The sequence below is a fragment of the Triturus cristatus genome, chromosome 2_2 (assembly GCF_964204655.1).
Source record: "Triturus cristatus chromosome 2_2, aTriCri1.1, whole genome shotgun sequence".
Classification (NCBI taxonomy): Eukaryota; Metazoa; Chordata; class Amphibia; order Caudata; family Salamandridae; genus Triturus; species Triturus cristatus.
In genome coordinates, this window is record NC_140582.1 from 708761645 (window position 1) to 708780293 (window position 18649).

General features: G+C 45.1%; 1 protein-coding gene across 7 annotated transcripts in view; it reads left to right on the forward strand.

Annotated features, from left to right (window-relative positions):
- The window catches only part of STOX2 (storkhead box 2), a 591130-nt gene that overhangs the window by 545803 nt on the left and 26678 nt on the right, over positions 1–18649 (forward strand). For all 7 annotated transcript variants that reach the window (XR_014978164.1, XM_085641892.1, XM_085641894.1 and 4 more), the window contains exon 3: positions 14216–17033. Coding sequence is in view for 6 of the 7 variants with exons in the window: in XM_085641892.1 (XP_085498018.1) it covers positions 14216–17033 (2818 nt within the window). In the remaining variant the exon portion in view is untranslated. The remainder of the gene's footprint in view (positions 1–14215; positions 17034–18649) is intronic.

Below are 18649 nucleotides of genomic sequence, written 5' to 3' on the forward strand. Positions count from 1 at the left end.
AGTTTTGGCATTTTTCAAAGAGGTAGCCCATTTTTCCTATTTTTCGTGCTCTATGCTCTCAAACTACTTCCAGCGACGGGAACCGATGAATCCAAGGTCAGTGGGATTCCCATTGACCTTGGTTGATCCGTTCCTGTCTCAGGCACTAGTCCCAGCCACACAATTGGGGCAACATTTTTTATCGGCACAAGTGTGACAAAACTGTGTGGTTGGAATTTTTGGGATTCCAATGGATTCCGAAAGTTTTTATCACAGAAATGTAAGGAAAATGGGTTATTTCAGGCAAATTTTGAGGTTTGAAGGACATTGTGGGTAAGATAACGTTGTGGGGTTCACGCAAGGAACACTAGTTGGGAATCTGAGTGGCTAGTTTTCAAGCATGTCTGCGTTGGTAAGTTTCCATGAATGGCGGCTGAGCCGACTCCAAATCCCGCTGCTACCCTTATCGCTTATCTCTCCTCGTTGGGTTTTACGGCCTTTTGTGTCAAGGTCTTTTGGCCCACCCACACAAGTGAGGTACCATTGGTATCGGAAGGCTTGGGGGAATGCTGGGTGGTAGGAAATTTGTGGCTTCACTCAGACTCCAGAATTTCTCCTCACACATATGAGGAAAGTGTGCGTTTCTAGTCAAAGTTTGTGGTTTGCAGGGTGTTAGACCTGTCAATCGTAGGCTGGACTTCCCACAACTTTTTGCCTTTTGCCTCCCCCTTTTGGCACTCTAAAGCGTGAGTGTTCTTCCTAAACATGCTACTAATTGGTGTATACCTTATTGGCTTACGGTAAATTAACTGTAATTCCCATGTACAGTGGTATGATATACCCAGACTCTGTACTTCAAATGCTTCTCGTGGGCATGCAGCACGGATTGTGCCACCCACATAAGTAGACTTTCAAACCTGTCTCAGGCCTGCTGATGCAAGACCTGAGCACGCAGCTCACTGTTATTTTACTTGGCATTTAAATATGCTTGCCAAGGCTTGGGCTTCTCCCATAGGTTAACATGAGGAATGGCTTTAAATTACTTTAAGCTGCAGTAGTGGCTTACAGTGGAGTAGCCTTATACTGTTTACTGTCCTTGGATTCACAGTGACAAACACACCCTTGTGGTAAAGGTGGATTTGTCATTAATAGCTTAGAAATACCACTTATAGAAAGTGGGTTTTTCTCTACTCTAAACTCTTTGTGTGCCTTTTAGTTTACTCCAGTCCACATTGGAAGCTGGGGAGCACATCTATGCATTCCCCGGGAGACCGCAATAAACTAGGGGCTCAAGGGAAACTGCAGACCCTTGACTCTCAGGGGCTTTCCCGGGACTGATACGAGGGGGTGGAACTGGCACCTACTTTCAGAGGGGCAGGGTCCTGGCCCCACTAAAGATAGTGATCAAACCGCCCAGTGTAGGATGGCAGACAGGACAGAATTTAGAGGAACGACACTAGCGGTCGGCTAACATAAACATCTCAGGGCAGAAGCGGTCCTTGATAGTGCCCCTTGGCCCCGTCCCACCTCCTGTGTGGCAGTCATTCTGCTGTGTTCCCTGCAGTTAAGAACCACGTGCTGTCTTTTCACTAGACCCGCACAATAACTTTATTCAAAGCCGCCCATTCCTTAACCAGCATTATTGGTGCAACTTTCACACATCGTCACTGGTGCATCCTGTGTTATTCGCGCCCTCTTCAGCTTGGGGTGAGCGCGTTCAGTGGCCTACCTGACCAGACGATTTTGCCAGTACTAGTCTTCATCATATGACTTTAAAGAGTGTGTTGGGAACTCATCATCTTCTAGAACTGAAACATATTACGTATTTTACAAACGTTTGGATATCCGTAAAAAGCCCTGTTGGGATTAATTTGAAAGTGAGCACCTCTTGATCCATTTATTGGATTTCTTTTGTCGTTTTCCTTCACACTGCGAATTTATAAACTGTGCATATTTTTGTAAACCTGTGTGGAGTCTTTTTGTGGTGCAACTGTGTTGGTGCATAGTACAACTACTTTACATGTTGCTTCTTAGGATAAGCCTGCTTGTTGTGCACCAAACTACCAGAGGGTGAGCACAGGTTATCTTTAGTATGTTTCTGACTTGCCCTAACTAGAGTGGTGGTCAGTACTTCAACAGGGTGCAAACCTTTGCCAACTAGAGACCCCATTTCTAACACAGGGCATTGTTGATAAGAAAATGTTGTGGGGTCCACACGAAGCACACCACCCTGGATTCCCCCGGGTGTCTAGTTTTTAGAACTGTCTGAGTCTCGTCTGGTAGGTTTTCCCAGGTATAAACACCTATGGGCAACTAGGCTAACTTAGTTGCCCATAGGTGTTTACCGTTGTATTATATAGGATGCAACTAGGTTTCCCATCCTCGGTCTCTTTGTGTGAAAGGTTTCCCAGGTAGCAGCCTATCTAAATCCAACAAGTGCAGCAACTCACCATTGCGAGTGGAACGATATTGGGAGCTGTCCACACTCTATGGCCCGTAGGTAAAAGCAACTCCCAAAGGAATCAAATGTAGTTTGCATTTGGGTCGGATTTCGTAGTGTACAGGGGAGCAGAAATACTGTTACGGCTTTAGGGGTGAGGGTGGGGCAGATGTTAGGATGGCCAGAACCACCTCATTATTTTATGAAAAAACATATTCCTGCCATACAGTGGGCTTTCTGGCCCACAAGAGCAAGTTGGGGCAAACATGTTGGCGTGGGGGTGGCAAAAAGACTGGATTGTTCATTTTTTGGGGTTGGGTTGTGGCCATTGCAAGAATGGAACATCTGCACCACTTTCTTTTGTCCAAAAAGCAAAATCTCCGTCAGACGAACTTTCTACCCCGAGGGGCAGATTTGGTGCAATCTCCCCAATTGGGACAGACAAAAGTCCTACCTGTGCCCCCAGAGGGGAGGGGGGGGGGCAGAAAAACACTATTGCTCCTTCTTGCTATGGGGTATGGCTCGATGCCAGGGAAGGCTGCACCCTCAATTTCTTTATTTTGGCTTCGTTTTGAAATGCCTGGTGTTTAGTGGGCAATCTGTCCTCCTAAGGGGCAGATTGGGGTGAATTTCCTTATTTACTACCCCCCACCCCCCCTTCCCCGGGAGGGGCAGAAAGTCTATTGAGCCGTGGGGTGTATGGAGAGCATGGGCCTATGCCTCCCTTTCCCCACAAAAATACTGCATAAATGTAGTCTCTGGTGTCGAGTGGGCTTTCTGCCTCATATGTTTTCGGATGATAGCGGCATGGCCATGCCCGTATTGGGCAGTCCTACCCCGATATTTATTATTTTATTAGAAACTGGTGTAAAGAGGGCTTTCTGTCCCCGCCCCCAGGGAGTTGACGGGTGAAGTAGATCAGTGTGATTACCCAATCCACCCCCCATGGTGTGGGGGGCTGAAAGACTGTCTGTTCTCTTGTTGGGGTAGGGGCACATCCAATGTCCATGGTGGGCAGCCCCTACCACTATCTGGGCTTTGTGTCCCACTGTGGGGGGAACGGAGAGAGGATCGGAAGCAGGCACCCCCATCTGTTCTGCAGGGGAGGGGCAGAAAGACTGTCACCATATTTTTAAAGGGGTATGAGCCTGGTCATGCCCATAGTGTCTAGTGGGCCCTCTGCCCCTCTTCCCCTCTTCCCCGGTAGGTCAGATTGTGGGTAATTACCCCATCTGCCCACCAGGGGGGGGTCAAAGAGACTGTCTGCCCACTTGTTGCAGTGGGGACATGGCCATGCCCATGGTGGGAAGGCCGCAACCATTTAATGATTTTTAAATGCAAGCCATTCCCTGGTGTCTAGTGGGCTTCCTGCCCCCTTGGGGGAGGGGTGCAGGTTAGGGGCAATCACCCCCATCGGCCCTCCAAGAGGGGCATAAAGACCATCACATTATGTAGTAGGGGTGGGGAAATGGCTATGCCCATATTGGGAAGCCCCCACCCCTATATATATGTGTTTTTATTTGCCCTGGTGTCGGGGCAGAAAGACTGAAATAATTAAATTGTGAGGGGGAGCACACGCCCTTGGCTAAGGGGCAGCTTCTCCCATCACTGGTGCCTAGTTGGTGGATCACTACTGGGGTATTGCTCTCCTGTGGCGATCCCCAAGCAGGAATACACTGGGCAGAGGTACCATTAGAAAGGGGAAATACGTCCCTGTCCAGTGATACTTCCCCCAAGAGAATCAGTACTCATTGGGCTGAGATATGCCCCCAAGCACTGATTCAGTGAAAGTAAAACAAGCCCATCGGCTCGTTGCAGTTTCACGTTTACTATAATTACATCAGCGCGTCCTATGCGCAATTATCATTACAGTGAGAAAAAGAAACTCAGGCCATGCTAAACATATTATAAAGGACTCCAGAGGTGCCTTTCTATGCTTTCCCCAGTGTTGGCCAATGGCCTTCACGCTTACTGGGGAGGTTGTGCTGGTGTCGGGTGGCCGACACCCACACTTGAGGCGTTAACGAACTTCAGAACACAAACAATGAATCCACATAGAGGCCTTTTCTCTGCAGATAGGTTAGACCCACAAACGAGTAACTAATGGAAAAAACTTTCTTCCATTTTGACTACTTGCATTAGCAGTGCCACTTGTCACTGTAGGTCGAGCATCCTTCACTCGGGCATTCCGCAGAGTGGTAATGGAAGACTGAGAATGCAGGTCGCACACAAGGTTGCTGCTGGTCTTCCAGCCTTCACTCGTGTGATCCCCTACGAGAATGTAGTTCTTGAGTTTTTAATTGCTTGCGGTGACTCCAGAGCACTTCTAAACAGCAAGCATTTTAAGATAGATTTGCATGCCAGTGGGAGCACAGAAATGCAGAGTTTAAAACCTAAAGTGTCACTATGCTGCCACTTCTGAGAAGTGTTGAGTTAAATTTCTGGATTGCACCATAATAAATAAACTAAGTATCACGTACTTGGCAATAGGCACACGAGGAAGAAAGGTAGTTTGGCCTATTCAGTGCTAAAAATGTGAAAACAACACCACCAAACGCTGTGATAATTTGGAGTAGTTCCGTAGGTACAAGTTCCAGGAAACGCAGAAAATTAGTAGTCATCGGAACACAAAAGAAACAGCATATTGTATAAATGCTTATGCAGTACTCTGGAATCTGTTGTGAAAACAAAATGATGGAATGCATGAGAATGAGGTTTTGGGTACTTCTGACGGATTCCAAGAATCCTCACCTCTTCTAAGATAAGCATTCTCAGAACATCAATGACTCAGAATGCAACACGCATCGCTACATAACAACACATACCCCCAAAAAAAGTAATGCTGTATTCTCTGTTTAAAAATTTATCAAATGCAGTTCAAAAACCTAATTTAAAGTAGTTTTTATTTTTTTAAACTTATTTTTATTGCCATTTTCACATTTCATACATTGTACATCATTCATATTCTTCAAGTGGTCGTGTCCGATCATACATCCTGTAAGGATACTTAACAACTGTATTGATTGATGATTCGTCACCAGGAAGCATAAACAGTGCATACAGTTATCGTGACGTTCACATCCTACGATCTCGGGTTCCATATATGGCAAAGGAACTGGGGTTTAACATAGGAAACCTAATTTAAAGTAGTTATGGATATAAAACAAAATCTAAGAAACACAATTTCCTCGCTAAGGGTTAACTCCACAGTCCATAACTTGTACAACATCTATGCAAACCATGACCTCACCTTTGCCCTGACAGAATCAATTGCCATACAATCATTTTACAAACGAGTTTACTTACATATAACATTACCGTTAACTTTATGAGGAAAGCGATGGCCATGATTGTAGCATTTAGCAATTTGTAAATGTGTTGTCATATAACGATGTGCTTTTCAGCGCAGTTATTTTTTGGAATAATTATTGTGAGGTCCTAAGCATTCTATTTAGTATATGAATTATGGTTTACATGGCTGCAGTAAATTATTGTTTGCAGAGCTAACAAGAACTGGGGACTGTCAGTGGCTTTTAGATTTTATGTTAAGGTGCTATATAGTCAATCCGAACTATAATTTTACCACTTTTTTTCTTACAAACAGAATTTAATGCAATGTTTTTCCATCTTCTCATTCCCAATCTTGAGATGCTTTTCTCTGCACCAGATATTAATTTTGCACTAAAGTGCAAAGATACTGAAGAGATTGATGGTTTTTTTTTTCTGTTAGGGGAACTTTATACTTCTTTACATACTTTGACTTGAGGTGTCATGTCATCATCAAAGTGCCAAAGAAGTAGAGACCTGCCTGTCCCATGCTTAGTTTCTGGTCACAGAGCTTGCAGCTGACCATTTGTGGCTTCCAGTTTCTTCTCCCCTGGCGAATGGAAGACTGAGTAACTCCCAAAAAATGAAATCCTTGATGTGTTTCTCCAGCTCTTCATTCTCTGTAGAAGGAGGCTATGGTCTTAGAATCTCCTGTTTTGTCTATCTTGGCTCAGAGTTGGAATATAAAATATACTCCAATTATGAACTGCACACATGTGGTACACAAATATAATACATTTCAGCTAATTAAACCCATACAATGCTCTCCAACTTGTCAAAAAGACCACAGACTCGACGTTTTGGACCTCGGAGGAAATTCTGCCCTCTCAGCCAAGTATGCCAAATCCGTGGGCTATGATGCGAGTCCATAAACTGCCTGTATTTTTAAAAAACTGAGTTCACCTACAACATAATGCAAAAGCACAGTTGGACTCCAGCCCACTACTAAACCTCAAATTTAATGAGAACTTAATTGCTTTTTTATTTTGAAATGATGCCAAAATGTGTCAATAGTTTGCCAACTTAAATTCAAGTCTACGAACTTGACACACCCCCTTGGCAAGTCCTAAAAATCTGCATAGAGTATGTGAGCTATGGCAGTGGGCCTGTGACGGTTTGCGAACTTTAGAGTCGGGGAGGAGTGTGCCAGTCAGGATTGAATTCACAGACCCCATGCGCAAAACCACAATTCCTTTTTAAATTTTTAACTTTGAGCCTAATTCTCGCGATTAGGTGGTATCCACCCTGCTCTCTCTTATGTGGGTTGGATTTTTTGATTCAAGACATGGGAACTATGCCTTGCATTCTGTAATGGCAGACGCAAGAGAAATTTTCCCAAGCAGCTATGTAAGGTGAGCCTCGAACCAAAGTCTAGGTTAGAAAACCCGGAATGGACGACATGGAAGGAAAAAGCTCCCTCTTCCAATGAGATTTGGTTCTTTTTGTAAAATGTTTTGGGATACGTGACCTGTCCTGGTATCCAAGTATAAGGGCAGTTCACAAACTAACAGCGCAGATATCTCTTAACTTTGAACCCTGAGAAAGCCACTATAAACGCTCATAAACAAATAACTGGATTTACACGAAAACAAGCAAAGGCACTACCTCTGAGTAAAGTTTGAGTTTCATGCCAAATATGCGGTTATTCCATTCACCGTTGTTTAGGTCTCGCCTGATCCAGCGCATGTTTTGCTCTGGCGAGACTTTTTAGTAAGTGCGCTTTTGAAAATGCTGCCATGGCCTAGAGCTTGCGGTTACGCGCGCGGGCGATCAGGCGCCATCTGGCTTTCCTCAGGCACCATCTGGCTTTTCTCAGGCGCCATCTGGCTTTCCACTCTTACACTCGCAGCGGCTTTCATCGCTCGCGATTACTTTCACTTTCGCTCCGTGTCACTTTCGCGGCCGTGTCACTTTCAAGGCCGTGCTTTTAGAGAGCGCGCGTGCGCACCACTCCCGGGCTTGGTGACCGCACTGCAATTCGATAGCTCACAGCCAGTTTGTAGTCCTCCTGCTTCTGCAAACTATCTTTTGCTTTCCACTTCCTCTCCTGCATGGCTCCTCTTTCCTTCCATTTCGTTTTTCAGCCATTCAATAGTTGTCTCTTTTTTTACACTCTTTCTGATTCCCCTTTTTCTCCCCTACTCCTGTTCTAAACTCCCTTCCACCACACCTTTCTCATCCTTTATCTACTTCCTGCTCTTTCCCTCTGTTTTCTCTCCAGCTGTTTGTTCTCGCTCCTCGTTACTCACTCTCCTCCTCTACCAACCTTTCCCTCCTCTGGGCACGCTCCCTCCCTTCTACCTCTAAATATTCCTTGCCTTCTTTCTCAACTTCCCACTTACTCCTCACCCCCCCCCCCCCCGTTCGTCCTCTCGGTTCTCTCTCACCATCTCCCTTTTCACTGCTCTTACTCCCCTCCAATTCTTCCTCTACTCCTGCCCCTCCCGGGGACATAACATAGACCCCTGCAGCCCCGGTGGCGCAGGAGGCTTAACACCCATTAATGCCTATAAATATCCATGAGATATGGGAGGCGCAGGCCCCCCCCCCACCATACATAAGCGTTACAGCACTGCCTCCTCCTCTTTTCAACATCTCGCACTATGTCCTTGCACCCTGCTATGCTTCCTGTTTAGTCCTCAACTCACTCTCTCCTTTAATTCCCTTTTCCACTCTCTCGTTTCCCCAGCCACCATCCTACCCTCTTGTTGTTCTGTTCTAGATCTCGATCTTCGCTCTCCCTCTACTAGACATTCATTCCCTCTAGCTTGTTGTTCTGCTCTCTAGTCCTACTTTATTCTCATCCTCTTCTATCACACTCCTCTTTCTTCTCCCTTTTCAGCATTATCTCCCATTCTGCTCTTCCTTCGTGTTCTCATTGCTGTCTTCCTCCTCCCTAACTCGCTATGTTGTAGCTAATATCAGCTCTATGATTGATCCATTGACCATCTAATTTGCGTTAGTGTGTTATCCACATGACCGTTGTCTCACTGCAGTTCTTTAAGCGCTCTCATACCTTACGATGTGCGTCACTGTATAAAGCTGTTAAATAATTAATATTTAATTATCCGATATCCAATTTTAGCCTGTTCTGCTTCATGTCTGAGCTACAGACTCACATATTACTTGCTGGGAACCTCCACTGCGGCTGAGAGATGGTCCACATATTCGTCCTTTTTTTTTTTTACTGAAAGTAAATAAAAGCAACATTCTTTGGAGGTAGCCTTTAGATTGCTATGTGTTCACTTCAGACCAAGAATGCACTGAATGCAGATGCTACTAACCGCCATTCCTCTACAGAACATCCGGCAGACCACTGCACTGGACTCCCACACTCATTCATTCAGATTGAAATCAAACATTAGCATAGCCAATAGGTCTCGCCTTTGGGACCTTATAAGTATTTAGTTATGCAGCACAATATCCTTACTGCAACAACATTAACTGTTGCATGGCTAAACACTTATAAGGTCCCAAAGGTGAGACCTATTGGCTATGCCAATGCTTGTTTTTTGTATGTTAGAGAAAGGAATCCTATGGAAAGCTTTGTGCAGATCAGTCGAGCAGCATCTAAGTTATTAGCAAAACAGGAACAGGTTTTTTAGTGGAAACTGACTTAACCATAACTCTCTATTCACTGGCAGTGGTCTTCAAACTGTGGGGTGCGCCCCCGTAGGGGGGCGTGGTGTCTTGTTTAAGGGGGGCGCAGCTTCTCACCCACAGCAGTGCACGAGTCCCACAAGAAAGAAGCTCGCAGTTTTCTTCACAACATTTTGTTGATATTTTGTGGTCTTATTTTTAAAGGCAGTTTGCCTTCTACAGGAAATGCTCCTTTTAGACCTAAACCTCATTCCAGGAACACTGGAAACTCTGTAAGCATGCCCAGACTGGAATCTGAAAGCAGCCCGGGACAAATGTTGAAACAGCCCCTGCTACCTTTCGGTCTCTTTCCAAATTCTATCTTCCCCGTTTTGTTCCTTCTGTGTATGCTGACTTCACCCTGGGAGCTGGAGACGTAGACTATTGCCCCCAGTGGCTCCGGCCCCATGGAACCCCCTCCCCTCTGTGCAAGGAAATGCCCAGTAGAATAATTAGGTATTCAGTCCCAGACCATGGGGCTGTTGCAATAGTCCAGTGCTGAGGATAAACCCTCAAAGGAAACTTGGGACACACACCCGCAGGCACGCACGTTCGTTCGCTCGCCCTCTCTCTTGTTCTCTCTCTCTTGTTCGCTCTCTCTCTCTCTCTTGTTCGCGCTCTCTCTCTCTCTTGTTCGCTCTCTCTCTCTCTTGTTCGCTCTCTCTCTCTTGTTCGCTCTCGCTTGTTCGTTCTCTCTCTCTCTCTCTTATTCTCTTTTTAGATCTTTAGAATAAAACATGCATCATTCAACTTGAACAGTTAAACTATTTTTTAGTAGCGTTTTCGGATCTTTTTTCATGAGTTCCTCTTATATGAAATTGCAGTTTAATTTTATTTTTGGAGAAAAAAAATCTGAAAACGGTGACTAGGACGAATTGTAGAATAGGACAATATCTACCAGACAAAAAAGTACAGCAAACCCAGACCCTATAGAGTTTTTGCTTTCATTCACATGCCTCTTGTTCATCATATTGCGCCATGCTACCTTAACCTGACACAACCGCACCCTGGCCTTGCCCCTGTTTCATCTTCACCCCCCTGGCCCTACAACGTTATCTTCTCGACACTGGGCAGGGATATTCCTGCCCCTCAAACACCTCCCTCACAAGTTGCTGGGGCAGGTCACCGTGAGGCAAACAAGCGAAAAAGCAGTAGCACATCCATCCTCCCGTTTCCACCTACCCCGTTATGCCCCAGCCCTATCTTTTCAATCACCTCTGCAGTGGGTGCCCATAGTACCATGCTCTCCCAGTGTCCTATAGACCAGCCTGTCTCTGGGATTAGTGTTTCATCCCCTGTAAAGGCTGGTTTTACTGTCTACAGCTCCTGTAAGGTAGTGGTGGTAGGAGCCTATGGGTCCGTCATACACTAACATCCCTGAAGCACTCTGTATCCTCCTCTTGGATAGACAGGACTTCTGCTCAAAACTCAATGGTTTGGTGGATCACCAAACCATTGAGTTTTGAGCAGAAGTTCTGTCAGTGCTGTCATAGGACTCTCAGCTGTGTCCACATGGTACCAGCTCCTCACTTTAACACAACTAGAGTAAGCTCAGCTTAGTCCAGAGATGGACAGTTCTTCAACACAAACTATAAATCCATCCTTGTTTAATAACGTACCGAATTTTGTCTCGCTATACCCCTTTCAAGGTTTGAGGGGGGGGTCTGACTCCAAAACATTTTTACTCAGGGGGTCCAGTGTAACTAAGTTTGAAGACCATTGCTCAATTGCCTACTTTAAGCACACAGATCCACACAAACACACATGTATAATATTAAAAAACTGTATTATTTGTGGTGTGCAAGAGATATGGTTTGCATGGCAGGGCTGCAAGCTATGTTTTTTTTTTAACCATTTTTATTTCCAAACTATAACTGCACATTAACTGTAGTTTTTAAAGTGAATTCCAGAGTTTTGTAAACTAACATTAAAGTGTGCGTTTTTAGTGGTGTTCATTCTTAGCAGCCACTATTGGCAGGCTTGTTAATGTCCTTTGCACAGATGTATTGAGGTTTGGCCAACTTGCTATTTAATTGAAAATATGGGTTGCCATTTTTTTACAAGCGGAGCAATTCGAAGGTCATGATTCTGAGAGTGATGGCTCCCACTCAGTACTTAATTTGTAAAATATTAAGTGCCAGGGCTCTGACCAGGAGGCCGCTGCAGCTTGCATCACCCATCGCCATTGTCATCACTTCCAAAACAACTACTAACCATCTCTCTCCCATGTAAATGCAACAGTTCAGATTATTCCAAGTTCCCAAACTAAAGGAATGGCTGGGGAGGCAGGGATTAGCAATTTTAATGTATATTTTTTTCCTACACAACTGGTATACTGCTCATCTCTAAATGACCTGAGCAGCGCCACCTTGTGGCACACTGCCCTAAGTTTGGTGTTGACAATTAGGTGCTGGTGCCGAGCACCAGAAACCAATTGAGTGCCGGTGCTCAGCACCGGAAAGCATAGGCTCAAATTAAGCACTGCTCCCACTGTGCCAGATCATGAAGATTTATTTACATGGTGCTAGGACACCAGGCCGAGTTTTACTGGCCTTTAAAGCCAGACAGTAAACTTGTGTGCCAGTGTCGGGGAGGGCCTGTGGGCACGTGCCTGCTGCCACCTCAGACCTCCTTCTGTAGAACATGGGGTGCATGCTGTTACTGGGAACCCCACAAGAGGACACATACACCACGGCAGCCTAACTGCGGAACTGGGACACAGAAGGCATTCAAGACACCGGGGACCTTTAGCTACATGGCTCCCTCATCCCATACCCAGAGCTTATGTCTGAGGAGAATATGCACGCTGCATAATTCCTACTACATCATTCGCTCATCGTCTCCCAGTCATCCAAATGGGGCAATCTCTCCTCGGACCCACCAAGCACTGTACGATTCAATATCTACACGTGATGAGAAATGGGGGGCACCTGACTCGTTGGTTCGCGTCGTCACTTCGGCAACACACAGTGATTTACCTTACCCCCCCCAAGACAACATTGAGAGGAGGATATGGAGTGCACATTCACAGATATAGTGTGGACAACTGCTCTGGAAGGTCCGACACATATCCCACGCAATCAGCGTTTCAGGCAGATTCAATTTTTCATACTGCATCGGGCATACTTCGCCCCAGCTCAGATTAATAAGTATTTCCACCGAACCGATGCAGCCTGCCCCAGATGCTGCTTGTCGGACACAGACATACTACACGTTATGGCATTGCCATCCTGTAGGTGAATACTGGACTAATGTAGCAGCTACACTGGCCAATTGCAAGAAACGTGACATTCCCTTTCGCTGAGAGGTATATATACTACATCTCTTTAGCAGGAATAAGAAGAACAGGGCTACCTCCTGATTTCTTGATTTGGGCCTAATCGCAGCGATAGACCCTCACACAATAGACTGGCACTGATCACTGCTCAACTGGGCTAGGGCGGAGGGGGTGGTCCGGCGTAGAGAAGATCTGCTGAGTCTTCGCAAGTTTCCCCTGGCGGGTCACTGGGAGAATATAGTGTTAGACCTGCAAGGCCTAGAAGCTACCGCGGAGGAAGCCCAGGAGAGAACACGATGTCAGCCAAACCAACACTTAGGCTCTGAGAGCAGGCATAGAGAGGACCAGGAAGAGTAGACCCCCATTCACACAGCTTAGGCCCCTACCTCATGTGGTTATCACCATTCACTTCTAGCAGGACTCTCCTTTACCAACACACCGGGCATCAGGTCTCAGGCAAACACCCAATCCCTGATTTGATTACTTTGTCCTCATTTTGTTGTATCCCACATCCACAGTTTAAATGCGTATTGCATCATGTTCAGAACATAGACTTGTGGCATACCACAATGTCTCATCAAAGCCAGTAGTGTTATTGTAATGCAACTTTCTAAGTAATAATCCGAATTATCACATCCGCAAGCGGAAGAGACACAACAGTAAACTGTACCATGAACTGCATTGCCTAATACTGTTATGAGATATGATGTCATTACATTGTTGGTATTTCCTGAGAAAATAAGAAATGTCAATAAAAAGATTTAAACAGATATGGGGAGCATACTGTGCTTCCCCGACCATGATATATCCTATTGCCGTCCTCCATGCCTGATTCTTAACCAACATCAGCCCCACTGCTCGATTTATCGCCTGCTGAAAGCAGGTGGTAATTGGCAATGGATTTGTCTTCGGATCTGTCCTACCCCAGCTCATTTGAACACAGTAATTCCAGGTTTGCATGATTCTCCCCATTTCAGGGATAAAAGCTTTTGGTTGCATGGTGCATGAGTACAGGTATGATCAGGAATTGGTGATTGCAGAGCCTCACTCCAGTCGGGCACCTAAAGATGTTAAATATTGAGGCTGAATTAAGGTGCTGGGATACATACACAGGTATAGTCCGATGGACTTGGAAAAGCAAAAAAAATCGCAAAGTAGTTTGCAAAGCTTGATTTATATTGGTTTAAGGTAAAAAAAAAAGGTGATTTTTCTTTTTACATATAGCTTTACATTATACTGCTTTACTTAGAGTTGAAGTCAAATGCAATGTACCTTTTTAATGCCTGCATTCATCAGTTTTAATTTGTGAACAAGTGTCCCTGAAGTGCAGAAATCTATACAAGCGCATTATGATGTGTGCTCAAGCGATAATGGGGCTCAAATGAAATGTATTTGTTTCAATGCTACCTAATGGAGAATAAACATTATTGTACTATCTAATACCTTGCATTTGGTTTGTAATCAGTTGTCGGTGATATATAGAAGTAATTCAGTTTGTGAAACAGCATTTTCTAAATGTAAACAATCCTAAACTCTTGTATTTTTTCATTTAGGGGTTCCTACTCCAAGCCCAGAAATCCTTCGGCATACCCTCAACATGCTTGTGCGAGAGAGAAAAATCTATCCAACACCAGATGGCTATTTCATTGTGACACCACAGACTTATTTTATAACTCCCACCCTTATAAGAACTAACAGCAAATGGTACCATTTGGATGAGAGGATACCTGACAGGTCTCAGTGTACCTCTCCACAACCAGGAACTATAACTCCCTCCCCCTCAGGCTGCATCAGGGATAGGACTCTACCCAAAAACCACTGCGACTCTTGCCATTGTTGCAGGGAAGATATGCACAGCATGCATGCTTCTACTCTACAGAGGAAATCACCAAAAGATTGCAAGGATTCCTATTGCCCCCCATCTATGTGCCAGGTACCACCCACTGAAAAAAGTAAAAGTACTGTAAATTATTCATACAAAGCAGAAACGCTAACCAAGTCGAAAGATGGGGACAAGCCACCTAAAAAATTTGGACTGAAATTGTTTAGGCTTAGCTTTAAAAAAGATAAGACGAAACAATTGGCTACATTTTCAGCTCAGTTTCCACCTGAGGAATGGCCCTTAAGGGACGAGGACACCCCATCGACCATACCAAGAGATGTGGAGGTAGAAATTATCCGTCGAATTAACCCAGATTTGACTGTTGAGAATGTTGTGAGGCACACTGCACTAATGAAGCGACTTGAAGAAGAAAAAGCTCAGAGAAGCAAAGCGGGTTCCTCAGCGCACCACAGCAGCCGAAGCAAGAAAAGTAGGAATCACAGGAAAGCTCATGGAAAATCTCGGTCCCACAGCAAAACAAGGGCTTCCAAAGCTTCGGATGGCTCACACCTGGATGTACCTGGGGAAAGAGAATACGAGTTCTACAATCCCCGAATCCGTTCTCCACGGGAAGGCTGTTTCATCATGGAGCGCAAGGGAGGAGATCATTTTATTGTGCACAGTAACCCTAACCTAATTGAATCACATTTTCCAGTGACTCCAGAATGGGATGTGTCTGGTGAATTGGCCAAAAGGAGGACAGAGATGCCTTTTCCAGAGCCTTCCCGTGGAAGTTCACACTCAAAGGTCCATAGAAGTCATAGCCATACACAGGACAGAAGGTCAAGGAATGAAAGGTCAAACAAAGCAAAGGAGAGATCTAGGTCAATGGACAACTCCAAAGGTCCACTTGGTGGGACGTCTTTAGGTACACCTGAAGATATAGTTGAAGGCTTTAGCCCTGATGATAGGACGCCTAGTCTCTCCTATATCGATGACAATACATTAAGGCCTTCACAGTCACTTACACATGAAAGAGTATTAATGTATAAAGAAGCATGCACGCCTGATCTAGGTAACGGAATTGTAGAAACCCCCAATTCTTGCAACTTTATTGAGCAGGACATGCCCCCAGAAAGTGTGCCATCCTACAGCGATCTAAATGCATGTCCTGCAAAAGTGGTGGCTGATGACTATTTTCAGTGTAATACTTCCAGTGAGACTATCCTCACTGCTCCTTCCCCAATGGGGAAGAAGATAGAGGAGTATGAAGCACTGACATTGTGTGATGGGATAAAGAGACTTTCGCCTTGTGATAGGCAGCCACAGCACCTAGCCAGAGAACCCCTACACATAGCCAGGGAACCACCACACACACCTCGTGAATCTCAGCACACGCCGCGTGAATCCCAGCACACGCCACGTGAGCACACGCCGCGTGAATCTCAGCACACGCCGCGTGAATCTCAGCACACGCCGCGTGAATCTCAGCACACGCCGCGTGAATCTCAGCATACGTCTCGTGAACACACCCCAAGGGAATCTCAGCATACGCCTCGTGAGCACACGCCACGTGAATCTCAGCATACGCCTCGTGAGCATACGCCTCGTGAGCATACGCCTCGTGAGCACACGCCTCGTGAGCACACGCCCCGTGAGCACACGCCCCGTGAGCACACGCCTCGTGAGCACACGCCTCGTGAGCACACGCCTCGTGAGCATACGCCTCGTGAGCACACGCCTCGTGAGCACACGCCGCGTGAATCTCAGCACACGCCGCGTGAATCTCAGCACACGCCGCGTGAATCTCAGCACACGCCGCGTGAATCTCAGCACACGCCTCGTGAGCTCACACCTCGTGAATCCCAGCACACGCCGCGTGAATCTCAACATATAGGCAGGGAACTTGGAGATTTTAAAGAGGAACCCTCGAAATTGCCAAGTTGTGGTCCAGCTTCTATATTGTCTAGTCAAGCTCCCGAGTTAGTTGCAAATGGACGATTAGTGCAGCACCATAATGCGGACTCTATTAGCATTGACAAACGGAAAGATTTATTTAGTAAAGATACTCTCTTTAAACCCCTTCATAACACTTTGTCTGTGAACAGTTTTCACAAGCCTCTTGTGCCCTTGCTCAAATCCCACCAAAAGACGCCCACTGACACACTGCCAATCAGCTGCGAAAACTTTGAGCAACCCAACATCACCTCAGTTACTCCGACATTGCCAGTCTCGCAGCGACAGCAAGAGACCTCTGGTAACCAGGAAGCCTCATTTGACTATTACAATGTTTCTGATGATGATGAATCTGAAGAAGGGACTCAAAAGAATGTCGAGGAGGAAAAGAATAGGGACGATGTAGGTACCATGCAGTGGCTGCTCGAGCGGGAGAAAGAAAGGGACCTACAAAGAAAGTTTGAGAAGAACCTAACACTTCTCAATCCAAAGGAGACCGAAAACAGCAGCAGCCAGAGAGCCACCCACTCAGCTCGACTGGACAGCATGGACAGCAGCAGCATTACTGTAGACAGCGGATTCAACTCACCACGGTAAGTACACAGATTGTTTTTTCTTAACTTGGAGATAAAACAAAAAAGTAACTATTCCGTGGAGTCTGCCTCTCAAACAATGCTCTTTAGAATGGAAATGTAGGAGGTTTTGTGGATGAGTGCATAAAGTGAAACATGATTCTTTCTTAGCCAATTGTTGCTAGCAAAACCAAGTGTTTGTAGTAGCCATACAACACTGAGCTATTGTTAAAAGGTATGTTTAATTTCAAAACTGACCAGGTTTTCTTTGAGAACGTAGACGACGACCTATATAATATACATTGGACAGTTCCTCTAAACGGCGCACGTTTTGTTGCAAGGAGGCAGAGCACCGGCACCATAGCATAACCCGCTATCACATAAATGACCAAAGAGTTGTGTACCTGAAAGGGTAAAAGTTAAGAACTTTTTTTACCTTGCATGTCTTTGTGTTTTTTATGTATATGTTTTGACACTTTAATCTGAGTTGGGTGCTGTGATTTTCACTTTGGTTACTCCTTCCGAAGTGCTTTGCTTCTATGTGGTACTTTTAATAACAATCTTTAGCTTTTGCTAATATTTCCCCATCATTTTCCTTAACTCTATACTATGCTGAGCGCTTTCTATGTGTATGCAAAATGATAATATGACCCAAAAAGGCTGACTTTAACTTGACAAATATTTTCTGTAGCTTTGGAGTTCTTCTTTGTGTCTACACTTATGTTTTGCACTGGATTCTGTCTGGTACCATGGAAAGCTGAGTACATTTTCTGTCCCCAGAATTATCTACATAACAGTGTCCCTAGGAATGGGATAACATGTGGACCATTGTCTCCTGTAGATTTGACCAAGTAAAACAAAACCTCTCCTCATCAGAATGCACTGTTCAGTGTACCTGTAAGCGCAATGTCTGATATGACTGTAATACTGTGCAATGTGTTTGCCAAAGTAAACCTTCAGAATTTCAGGAGAAATTTTAGCTAGGCATCGGTGGTATCTCAGTCCTCTGCCACGTGTTTACCTGTGGGAGTATTGATGGAAAAAGCTCTTTAAGACTAGAGCCAGCTAATATTTCTTAGAAGCTGTTGATGAGGAAATAAATTGATGTGAAACAGAATGGTGTGCAGCTATTTTAAATTTACTGGAGGTGTAAATGCCACAGCCGCCCCCTCTCTGATGCTCAAAAATGTATTATTAGGAGGTTAATTCAGGTGAATACAGAAGCTTTGCTCACAGGTTTTTAAACTTTACATCAAACAAATCCTCAGTACTTTTCGAGTAATTAAAATTACTAGGTAATAGCAGAAGAGAAGAAAAAAGAGACGCCACATAGGGTAGGGCGAATGAGATGGTCAAGTGAAGAATGATTCTCCCGTATTCATTTTGTTGCAGGGAACATGATACTCTGAATGTCCATTTATTCAGTATATATCCTTAGGATATATTTTAAGTAACAGCTAATGTTTTCTAAAATCAGTTGGATACTGATCATCTTGGCCAGCATTTGCATTTCTATTAGGTTTTAGGCCTGGGCGTGGTTTGCGGAGTTTTGCTATGCGGAACTCTGAGAAGTTGAAAAAAGACTCTGCGAAGTTCCGCGAGTGGTAGAGTGCAGTGCGAACTGCAGTTTGTGCTGG